General features: G+C 40.9%; 1 protein-coding gene across 1 annotated transcript in view; it reads right to left on the reverse strand.

Annotated features, from left to right (window-relative positions):
- Positions 1-4,398: 4,398 nt before the first annotated feature.
- smpd3 (sphingomyelin phosphodiesterase 3) overlaps positions 4,399-13,063 on the reverse strand; it is a 65,335-nt gene continuing 56,670 nt past the window's right edge. Inside the window, exons 7-10 of the mRNA XM_068311978.1 lie at positions 12,427-12,516; positions 10,815-10,878; positions 10,193-10,361; positions 4,399-8,513 (exon numbers count right to left, since the gene is read on the reverse strand). Of these exons, the coding sequence (XP_068168079.1) occupies positions 8,412-8,513; positions 10,193-10,361; positions 10,815-10,878; positions 12,427-12,516 (425 nt within the window). The 3' untranslated portion in view covers positions 4,399-8,411. The remainder of the gene's footprint in view (positions 8,514-10,192; positions 10,362-10,814; positions 10,879-12,426; positions 12,517-13,063) is intronic.

The following is a 13,063-nucleotide window of genomic DNA, read 5'->3' on the forward strand; positions in this document are numbered from 1 at the left end:
GTGGGAGTTCAGTGTTGACCTTTTCTCTGCGTGTGTTTCAGTTCCCTAAAAAAATGACAGACGCTGTGTTCAGATCAAGAAATGAGGAAGTTTTTTAAAATGTGTTTTCCCTGCAGGTGACGTGTTTCACCTTGCTGGTCTCGGTCTCTATATGTCACAGCTACTGCATCATGAGACAGTTTAATACAGTAGATCCTGTAGCAATCAGTAGCATTTTTCTAATGGTCCTGTATCTGAAACGATTTATAATCTTAGATCTGGAAAGATGAGATCGATTATCTTTTATTAAGTTTCTTTTTCAAATTTATGTTCATGTCTAAACTGAACACATTTATTTTGAGATTTCTTGACAACTAAAAGTAATGAATGTTAAAATAATGAATATGTTAAATAGAATAGACTACATTTATTTCGAGCAGGCTTTGTAATGCATTTAGTGAACATACTATGAATAGATGCATCAGTACAGTGATTTCTGCAGTGATACCACTTTATAAATTCTGAAGAGGATTTCTCTCAAATCCTGTCTGGATCTCTGCGCACATCTGGATCTCAGGTTCAGCTCTACCCCCACCATCCACAAGAAGAAGATCCTTCAGTGTTAATTCGGCAGTGGTCTCCTGTATAATTAATAGCAGCACACCCTTCTTGATAATATATTTTAATATGTATGGGAGTAAAAAAAAAAATCAAGATCATGTTGTGATGAAGAGAACATGAAACTAGCAACAGAGAACATGAACCAAACAGGAAATTGTAAACTCAGGGCACAAACCAAACAGTAGAGTCTCCTCCTGCTGGTCACCACAAAGAATACAGATTGAAAGATCTGAAGTTTTGGACCCTGTCTTTCAGCTGACCTTCTGGAGTAGCAGCGAACACAGAGCCTCTGGACAGCAGGTTCAGTCCACCGGGACTCTGTGTGGTTTTTACATGCAGTCCCTTTGGCTGGCAGCAGAGTCCTGTGTTCATGTGTGTGTGGGGGCAAGCGAGTGAATACTACTACGGCTACTAGTACTACTACTACTGCTACTACTACTACTATACTACTTTTGCTACTGTTACTAGTACTACTACTACTACTTCTACTACTACTACTACTATACTACTTTTGCTACTGTTACTAGTACTACTACTACTACTTCTACTACTACTACTACTATACTACTTTTGCTACTGTTACTAGTACTACTACTACTACTTCTACTACTACTACTACTATACTACTTTTGCTACTGTTACTAGTACTACTACTACTACTTCTACTACTACTACTACTATACTACTTTTGCTACTGTTACTAGTACTAATACTACTGCTGCTACTATTACTGCTACTACTACCACTATACTACTGCTACTACTGCTACCACTACCACTACTACTACTACTGCTACTACTACTACTATACTACTGCTACTACTGCTACTACCACTACTACTACTACTACCACTACTACTACTACTACTGCTAGTACTACTATACTACTTTTGCTACTGCTACTAGTATTACTACTACTGCTGCTACTGCTACTACTACTACTATACTATTGCTACTACTGCTACTACTACCACTACTACTACTACTGCTACTACTACTGCTACTACTTTTACTGCTACTACTCTTACTACCTCTACTACTGCTACTACTACTACTATACTACTGCTACTACTACCAGTACTACTACTACTGCAACTACTACCACTACTACTACTACTACTGCTGCTACTACCACTACTACTGCTACTACTACTACTACTACTACTACTACTACTGCTACTGCTACTACTATACTACTGCTACTACTACTACTACTACTACTACTACTACTACTGGAACTACTACCACTACTACTACTACTACTACTACTATACTACTGCTACTACTGCTACTACTACCACTACTACTACTCTGCTACTACCACTACTATTACTACTACTGCTACTACTATACTACTATACTGCTGCTACTACTACCACTACTACTACTACTGCTACTACTACTACTATACTAGTATAGTATACTAGTATACTAGTATAGTAGTAGTAGTAGCAGTAGTAGTAGTAGTAGTAGCAGTAGTAGCAGTAGTAGCAGTAGTAGTAGTAGTAGCAGTAGTAGCAATACTACTACTATACTATTGCTACTACTGCTACTACTGCTACTACTGCTACTACTACTACTACTACTGCTACTACTACTACTATACTAGTATAGTATACTAGTATACTAGTATAGTAGTAGTAGTAGTAGTAGTAGTAGTAGTAGTAGCAGTAGTAGCAATACTACTACTATACTATTGCTACTACTGCTACTACTACTACTACTGCTACTACTGCTACTACTGCTACTACTACTACTACTACTACTGCTACTACTACTACTATACTACTGCTACTACTGCTACTACTACCACTACTACTACTCTGCTACTACCACTACTATTACTACTACTGCTACTACTATACTACTATACTGCTGCTACTACTCTTGCTACAGCTACTAGTATTACTACTACTACTGCTGCTACTGCTACTGCTACTACTACTACTACTACTATACTATTGCTACTACTGCTACTACTACTACTACTACTGCTACTACTGCTACTACTGCTACTACTACTACTGCTACTACTACTACTATACTACTGCTACTACTACTACTACTACTCTGCTACTACCACTACTATTACTACTACTGCTACTACTATACTACTATACTGCTGCTACTACTACCACTACTACTACTACTGCAACTACTACCACTACTACTACTACTGCTACTACTTCTACTATATTACTTTTGCTACTGCTACTAGCATTACTACTACTGCTGCTACTACCACTACTTTATAATACCACAGCAGTGGTTATTGCTGATGTATGCTCTAACAGGTGAGCGTTGCTATGTGTGACTGTGTGTGACCTCTTCCTGTATGTTTGACTCATATCACAGCCCTACATAAAGCAGATGGTAGTCATGATAATACTCCGGCTGTGATGAACAGTCATATGTGACAACTTGCAGTTACTTGATAAACTGTGTGATGAAATGGTTCAGATGAATACTTTCTTTACATAAGTTACAGAGTTAATCATTTAGAAGTTCTAATTGTTTTTGCATGAGAACAAGTTAGATTTAGTTAGATGTTGTACCTTTGGATGATATGATGTGATGATTTTCCCACAAATGTTTTTCCAGGGTCAGTAGTGGACTTTCTTGACATACTGCATTCTTGAACTTTTTATCACAGACAAGTTTGACCATTGGTACCGTTACCTCAGCATAGTGTTTCTTTCTTCAGTGTATTCTGTAACATCAGTATTGGAGTTATTATGTCATTACAAGGTGGTGCAGTGTGTAGCGCCTCACAGCAGGAAGCATCTGGGTTCCAGTTTGGACTTTTTGTGTTCTCTCCACATCTGTGTGTGTTCTCCCTGGGTTCTCCAGCTTCCTCCCACCTCAGAAAACATGCAGTGTAGGTGAATTGATCAATTCTGAATTGCCCATAGGTATGAGCATGTGTGAGTGGTTGTTTGTCCTACATGTGGCCCAGCGATGCCACATGTAGGACTCCGGGGTGTACCCCACCTCTCCCCTGTAGCCAGGTGGGACTCCAGTAACACCTGTGACCCCCAAGGCAGAAGGAGCGGCTGTAGAGGAGACCAGTCTAGTCTTGTATACAAAAAAAAAGGTGGATGGATGAAGCTTTTTTAGGACATGACAGGAATTGAAGAATTTTCTCTGGTGTCACCATGAGTTACTGTAAGCCCCTTGAACCATAGCCTCTGTAAACATTCGCTAAGTGCAGGATGAAAGCTCACTGAGAACAATGTTAAATGCTCCAGAATGTTCTCCTACTGCAAAATGAGAACTATGCAAGTAAAAAATGCTTTACATGTTGCTTTGATAAAGATTTGTCGGAATGCTTTTTCAATTTGCAAAGAATCTCGGAGAATCAAAAAAAATCTCACTGCTTATCTGAAATAAAGACTTTTCATCCCTCTCTAGTCTTGTGATTTGTCATACATGACTGATCCGACTTTGGTTTCAGTGCAGTGGGAATTAAAAAAAATTTTTGGTAAATTTTCAGCACTAGATTTATCCCTCTATTCATGAAAAAGCAGAAGTGCTAAAAATCTGGTTTCACTTTGTGAAGTTATTTACATGCGCCGGTACTTAGTGTTGCATGTAAATCCCACTTTCACTTGAGATATATAAACCCTTGAGATATAATGTCACTGAAGAAGAAAAGGAAATACATTTGAACACAGCCCACACTATGAGAGAAAGTTGTCAACCAGAGCTTTCTCTGATCACAAATCAGTGGCAGTGATGTTTTTTATATTCATTAATCATTTCCATACATAAATCAAATCAACATCCACAACTGAAAAGAAAGACACAAAGACAGACAATGAAGGACAAATCCATTTTTTAAAAAGGCAGAAGAAAAATACGCAGTTTGATGAAGAAGCTTAGAAAGAAGAAAGCTACTGATCTTGTGGTCAGATGACAGCAGAGATCAAACAAGACCCCCCCACTAAGAAACACCCCCACAATGCAGGACATGCAGAGCTAGCTGCTAAAGCTAAAAGCTCATCTTTAGGGCAGATGGAGAAAAAAAACAACACTTTTTTGAATAACTACCTGTTGGCTACCTTATTGTAGAATATGGGGAAAAAAATAACACGATTCCCACTATTAACTATAGTTGAATTCTAGACAATATGGTCCTGGATGTTTTGAGTCATCCAGGATCAGAGAGAATGATCTATAAGTTTTAATATAAATTATTATGTAAAAATAAATGATTCAGCACAAAGTGTCCATGGATTACTGTGGCATCTATTTTCTCACCACGTGAGCAGAGAGGTGACCATCAGGGTGGTGCATTTTTACAATAGTGTCACTACAAAAATGCAAACGTACAAACAGGACAATTCCAAAAGACACAGTCAAAATGACAAAATGTCTTCTCGAACTGATCGAGACGTGTCTGAATTCATGTTAATGAACTGTTGGCAGCATTCAGATGTTGTGTTACAGAACAGGACAAGATGAAGAGCAGCATGAAATCACTTCTTTACATCCACTACCACTGCTTCCCTCTAGAGACAGGACGGTTTCAGCCGTGGGGGAGATTCTCATGGAAGCTATCCTCAAACTCATTCTGGGCCTCTAGACTATTTACACCAGTAGTCTAACAAGTAAATAACAGATTTAGATCACCTTACCAGAGGAGAGGTGATTAGAAGAAGATCCAGATGGTCTAAGACAGAATAAAAAGATATTACCTGATAAAAAAAAAGTACAAACACAAAACTCATCTTTATATATGTGAGTCATAAAAAGACGGAGGACGTCAGAGTGAATGTGAAGGTGACAACGGGGCATGCAGACAGACACACACACGCACGCACTCATGCACGCACGCACGCACACACACACACACACACACACACACACACACACACACACACACACACGCACATCATCATCATCATCATCATCAAACAGCTGCTGTAAACATGTTCACCATGGAGCTCAAACAGTATCTGGAGTCTGAAGCTGTTACATTAGTACGTGTTTTATTCAGACACTGGCTTCTACCCTACACATCTTTTTACACACACCTGTAAAGTAAATACACAGCATGAGTTTGGTTCCATACCCACTGACATGGACACCAGCATGGTCCCTGTTCTCTCAGTAGGGTAGATTTGTGACAGAGTCACCAACACTAACAAACCTTTGACAGCAGAAAAGTTAGAAAGTAGAAATCTGTTGACGCAGATGTGTTGGCGCTTCTGTCTTAGTCCCATGTGACCACTATTGTTTGGTGCCAATGCTTTGATGCATACATCAACAAACTCACAAACTGCTGAGTCAGAATTGTTAGAAATGAGAAGTGATGACCCGGCTGTGTCTCTTTATAGCGGGTTCACACTGCAGGATTTTCAAGTCAGTTTAATCTAGATTCTGCTGAGCCACCTGTCACTGATAGGCAGTCTGAGAGATTACAGGTCTGGAATGAAACGTCTGAACTGCAAACTCATGGTGGTCACCCCCCGTCAGTATTAGACATAGATCTTCTCAAAGAAGAATCATTTTTTATTTCTTATTTTTACCAGCATGGGTATGTCAGTCACAAGGGTCACACAAACACCACCCGACACTTTCATGAGTGTCAATCAGAGGTTTTGACACGAGGCAGAGAACTCTCTAAACGTTGGAGAGGATCTGAAGGAAGGGGCCCATCCAGGACGTGGGTCTTATTCTTGTTTGTCATCCATAGAAACTCTTTTTGTTTTAACACATTTTTACACTTATCTTAGCGCTCTGCACAAATGCAGAATAGTACTGTCTGTTTACATGACAACAATTTTTTTGTCATGTAAAGGATGTCTTGGTATCAACAGGCCTAAAGACTAACAAGACATCTTGTCCAGTGTTGGTTGGTTCCAGATCAGGAGCAGAATGTGAACATTGTTTTATGACATCAATTTTATCATGGAATTTCCCACAGGTTGTAACTTCTGCATCGTCGTGCACAAGCCTTATCTGACAGCAGGTAGGATGGGAGGTAAGGTGAGCACACTTCTGTCTTTAGATTGAATCTGGGGAATTCTTTTGTCTTTGATTGCTGGACTGTTTGCATTTTAAAAAAAAATTTACCTCAGGTAGCATCTAGCCAACTTCCATAGGTTTTAATTTCTTACTGATCCTTCTCTGTTTATCAGTTTCATATCGTGACAAAACAATGGTACAAATGCACAGTTTTCACTTGAGATGTGTGGATGTTTCATGTTTAACGTTGTATCACCAAAAGCAAAAGGAAATTCATTTGCTTATGTGTCATTTTAAAGCTATGTTTGCACTACTAAAGTATGAATGTGTGAACTGGCTGCCGTAAACTTTAAAAATAGGACTGTATACATAGCATATTGTACTGGTTCCTTCCTTCCTGTGTGTTTTTCTTTTTGCAGTTGCTTCATAACAACTGTTATCAACGTGAACCTTCTTGGACAAGTGTTGGTGTTCAAACCCAGACTGTATCATATGCTGTATTGAATCAGGTGAGCAAATCTGATGTGCTTACAAGACAATGACCATTTTCTAACTAGGTAGCTTCAGTGGTTTGTTAGCTCACAAGCTAAAGATAGCCAAGTCACATGTTGCTCTTAGAGGACCTCCAATATGGCCACTCTGTTAACTCACCTTCTTTTCTCTGCGTGCCTTTATGTGTGTTACGTATCATCATCCGAGTGGAGTGTCACATGCACAAATGTCACACCTTCATACGTAAACGTGTGATCTCCTTTGCTCATCAAGCAGCCAGACTCAAGCAAGTGCATCTATATTAATGTTGTAAACTGATTTCCCATCATGCATCAGCAAATCATCAGTTTCCATTACACACACACACAAAAAAAAGTCCCATCTCACTTTTCAGCAACTACAGCTGAAAAACATGCTATAACATTTGCATTGATCAAACAGCTTTGTCCCACATGTCACATCCCTTTATACAATGATGCTTATTAGAAACATACCACATAGTATTAAACAGGCATTTAAACTCCCTATCAAAAGTGATGTGGTGACAATAGAAACTGTATCATTATTTTTCTCATTTTAAAAATGTTAGATTAGTAATTTTAGACAAAAAAAGACACTTGTTGAGGTTCCTGGGGCTGGCGTGGGAGTAGTATGACAGAACTGACCAATAGCCTTTCAGGAAGGAGCACAACACAAGGACACAGACGGTCAGTGTAAAGGCCATTCAGCAGCTGTTCGCCTCACTCCCATCTTTACAGAAGTTTTTCCTTTAATACACAGTCCATAAAGAATAAGGATCCGACTGTCCCTGAAGGGGAATCATTAAAAAAAAAAGTCATACGTACACTAGAGCTAAAACAGACCCATTACAAGGAGTGTGTGTAAATTGGCTACGTGAACAACCCACTGTAAATAAGACCGTCTGGGTCAGTTCAGCAGGGAGGAGAATGGAGGAGAGGCCGCATCCAGCAGTCACTACATCCGTCACATGTTTCTGTGTGGTTAAAGGTATGGTGTTGAGTGTGTGTTTGGGTGTGTGTTTGGGTGGTTCACTCAGGATAATGAATACTTCCCGGTTGTAAAAACTAAATCCCCTGCTTCTCTTCCCCCTCCAAAATCTGTACGTTTAACATAACTCCTCTGCTGCTGCTCCTCCATAGCGTCTAAACATCCCATCATCCTGTGACCAGTCCTCTGGGGACGGATCTGTCCATTGCGTCGTCCCTTCAGTCCTTCCCGTAGGACAACTCTGTAGCTGAAAACTCCAAAGCTCTTCCTCCCTTCCTGGTCGTCTGTCATTCCTCCATGGCAGTATTGGAAAAAAAAAAAAAAAAAGCTCAGGTGGACGATCTAAGGCTCCTCCTCCCCCGTGGAAACGGCCAATCGCACAGCCACAGACAGGTGGTCGGTGATTCCAGCCAACTGGGTGATAAAGCTGTACTCCTCGATTTCCTGCATGAGATGGAAAAGACAGCCTTCACTGCACTGTTCTGACTTTTGTTCTATGAACTTTAAAGTTGTAGTGATTAATTTTTGGGCCACCAGAGGGCACCAGTAGCTGCCAGAAACCTCATCACCAGGTGGACGCAAACATTCAGATAGACCCTATTGACACATCCATCAGACCCAGTGCATTATTGCTAGGGTTTTTGTGTATTTGCCCATTTAAATCCAAACTGCAGTTACTCTCTGAAACAATAAGTTGCCGAACATTACTGTCTTTGCTAATTCTCTACAAAGCACTGAGTAATACACGGATTAAACTCATATCTCATGGTATTATTGTACATCATCCAGTGGGCTCCCACAAGTGAATAAACAGAAGATTGATAGATGTCCTCACCAGCAGAGACATCCAAAATCAGAAATTTACTAATTCCATTGAAGTGATTCTGTTGAAGCTCTGATTGGTGGTTTAGACTGAGGCATGATGGATTCTGGCAAATTGCATTAGAAGCACAAGAAGGAGGTATAGGAAGTAGATTTACCAAAGAACAGTTAAAAAAACAAAACAAGTAAAAATATACCAACAATTTAGTTCTATAAATAAACATAAACGTAAATATAGCAGGAATCAGATAAGACTAGTAGACCAGACTAGACTAGTTATGCAGCCAGCCTCAAAGCCTTTTTGTTCAGCTATAAACCAGAAACTAACATGATGCTATTCAGAAACAAGGAGAAACAAAACAAAACTAAATCCACTATCAATATTTCTAAATATCCTCCTGCAAATTGACCTGTACTATTTATACTACTTCTATTATTGTGAGTCAAATGAACTTTGAAATATTTATTAGGATTATCAGGACAAATATTTATTAGGACATTAGGATTAAAAGAAATAGCCTTTGCCGGGGAGAATAATGGGTTACAGAACCTGCAATCTAACACATGGTGGCACCATTCTTCTGCTGTTAGAGACAGCATGTTGACTAGCGTGTAACAGAAATATTCATTCATTCATCTTCTTGAAGATGAGACAGTTGCAGTTGTCTCATCATCAGCTGCTTATCTCAGATACGGTTGTTTGCTTGTTGTTTGTTTTTGTGGAGTGAGAACCCACACCGACACGGGGATAACCTACAAACTGCACATTGAAGGCAGCAGGGGGAATCGAACCAAGGACCTTCCTGCTGTGAGGCAGCAGCTCTACCCGCCCTGCTGCCCTTGACTGACAGATATTCTTTGTAAATGATGTGATTTGGTTGTTCTCTCTAATCACATCTGCAGTGACAGAAATTTTTCTTCTGGCTTTTTATGTCTTAATAATTTAATCCTTTTAACGAGATGAATCTCCTCCTGGGGTTCTCCATCATTCTCTCTCTGGCTTCCAATGTTTCAATGAGGTTTCAGGAAAAAAAACCCCAAACATTGACGAGAATAATTGTCGCTTCCCTGCAGACAAGAACAGTTCTTGAATTGTGTGACTGGCAGCAATGGTTCCACCTTAGTAACAGACTGAGGGTCGATGTTTACGGCAGACGCTTCGGCGTCGGCTCAACCCTCATTCATCTCTGATAATATGGTTTGTTCTTACAAAGTTAAGAATTACATATATTGAAAGCTTTTCTTGATTCAGAAGATACAGTTTTTGTGGGAGTCTCCTGTCACCCCACACTAAACCCTACCTGTTTCCAGTCCTGCTGCAGGCCCTCATCGCTGTACAGGATGTAGTCGATCCGCCGACCGTTGCCTTTCAGTGGGATCTTCCTCCCCTTCTGGCTGCTGGCAGGACACTGGCTCTTACTGGGAGGGAACACCAGGTACTCCTTCCTCCCCTCTTCGTTCTCCATCACTCTGACAGGGACACACACAGGTGGGACAGGGATCAGATCGTCTCAGTTAGAAAACACAAAAAAACACAAGAAGAACCAAAGGGAGCAGCAGAATTAATGTGATCATTTCCACTGACATGGAAAAAAAGAGTCCACAAGAAGATTAGTGATCCAAATAAAGTGTTTGGACCTGGGATGAGACACTACCAGGATAAACAGTGTTTACTGTGGTGCCGTAAAATGTGATGAGCACCGAATCTAGCCAGAAAACCAAGGGACGGATGTCAGATAGACGAGTGTGTCCTGACTCTGTCCTTAAGAGTAGTGTTAGCAATACACCTGAGCATCTTTAACTTCAAGACAATTGTGTGTGTGTGCGCGTGTGTGTGTGTGTGTGTGTGTGTGCGCGTATGTGTGTGTGTGTGTGTGTGTGACAAAGAGAGAGAGAAAGAGAGACAGAAAGGGAGAGACTTACTTTTGTAAACTTTCAGGTGAACTGACCTCGTCGTCATAAAGGCCACTGGGATCCAGTAAAGTACCTGTTGAATAAAACGGGTGGTGTAAGAAGAGAGAATCTCTAACTCTGTGTGTTGAGCTGAGATCAAAGACGTGTGTGATGTAAATGTCAGGATAAATATTCAGACTCAACGTTTTCACCATAATTTGGCCACGAGTGGACTCTTAACAGTCCTTTCCATCAAGGACAGCCGCTCTGATATCGTCTCTCAGCGTGGCGACGGAAGCTTCAGCTTCATCTTCAGCTCACGCATCTCCACTTTCACTGTCCTTTACCACCATTCACCATCACCAACCGGTGGAACACAGCCGCCAGAGGCGGGCCCTCAGAGACCCTCATGACGATGAGGACGCAGGCTGGATAATGTGTTTGAAATGGCCCCAGAGAGCGGCACTCTGTAGTCTGTGTTGATGAAAATACGTGTCTGACGAGCGGCTAGCGCGTTTCACAGCAGAGCTGGATTCTGAACAGAGACGTGAAGCGCTCCACCACACAGACTGACCGCCATCTGTCTGCCGTGTTGCTTCTTCATTTTATTTGGAACAGGACAGGAATGAGAGAACCTCTTCCAGGTGGATGGTGTGATCTGAGTCAGTCATACCTCAAAAACTAAGGTGTCGTTAACAAGATGCTTCATTTAAGCAGTGAAGAAAATACATTTGACCACGACTCCTAAAGTACAGCTTGGTTTTGTCTTTTGTCTTGTTTTTTTTAAAATTTAAAAATTTTTTTTTATTGTTTAATCTGAAATCAAGCAGAAAGGATTGAGAGACATTCACTGAAACTTTTCCTTTTCTATGACGTGACCCCAGGTTTTTGGTAATTCCAATCGGACCTGAATGCAGCACCAGCCCTGCAGCTCATATATCTTTGTGTCTGGCACCGGAGCCATCAGAGCTCAGCACATCCCATGAAACCCAGCGCCACACCGTCGGCACGCTGGGACAGGAGCGGCTGTCTGTCTCTCTGCCCGTTTCAGCTTTCTGTTCTACTCACGGCTCTAATCTCCTCTGAAAAAAGAAAATCTTTATGAAACGGAATAAGTTTGCTGTGATTCTTTCATTGATTTGTGGATTAATTCTCCTCTTTTCCTTCTTGTCTTAACAGATCTGTCCCTGCTTCAAGGAGCAAAATGTTCCAGTTTACTTCAATGAACCTTCTCTAAACAGGCCTATTCACTCTGTCCTGCCCACTCTGTCCCCGAAATACAGCTGGCCTAAATACTGCATCCCATCCAGACCCAAACACTCCGGCCTTTACGTCACTAATGCCCGTGAATCAGCATGCTGCACTGGGTGTATTTTAATTCACCCGGGGGCTGCGTCTGTCTTTAGCCCATCAGAGCCAGATTATAGTCTGTCCTACTCTGGATTGCATCACCGCATTTCCTGAGCCTGAGTTTCTGTGTGTGAAACAACACCTGAAAGAAACTACAATAATTAGTTTGAGATCCTCGTACACTTTTGTGAACGCATGGATGTATTGGACGTTTTAGTGTGGAAACAGACGATACGTGTGATATCTGACGTGTCCCAGAGGAACATGTGACCCTGCTTGTGTGTGTCGTTACCCAGAGCCCATGGTTTGTCCTCCCCTGGCCCCAGGCGACATGGGTCCTTGTATTGTGTAAAAAGTGCATGCTGCTGCTCCAGCTTGTCCTCTGGAAACACACACACACACACACACACACACACACACACACACACACACACACACACACACACACACACACAAACACACACACACACACACACACACACACACACACACGCACACACGTTAGAGAACAGTAACACCTTCCTGGTGCTTCAGGAGTTACAGTCAGAACGATCAGGTCAGTCTGTCAGGAGATGTTTTTTCTTTAAGGGAGTTAACAACACTAAATTACTTCTGAAAATTAAAAAATAAAATATTATCCTTTAATTGGAGTTCCCAACTCCCAATTTTCAAAATAAGAGTCATGACCCCTCTGACACTGGGGAGGCATACAAGCATTAAACTCACGTGCACCATCGGACAAAAGCACATCTCATATTTTTATTTGCATGATGCTTTTTTTAAACAGCTTCATCTTTTAGTAATCCTTTGTAAATCTTAAGACTGGACAAACTATCTCTAATAATTAATAATCACCATCTAATCATTTTAAAGTTTCATTTGATTTTATGGCAATCAAGCCAAACATTTATGTTCCTCTGATCAAAAGT

Source organism: Antennarius striatus, chromosome 4 (assembly GCF_040054535.1).
Source record: "Antennarius striatus isolate MH-2024 chromosome 4, ASM4005453v1, whole genome shotgun sequence".
Taxonomy (NCBI): Eukaryota; Metazoa; Chordata; class Actinopteri; order Lophiiformes; family Antennariidae; genus Antennarius; species Antennarius striatus.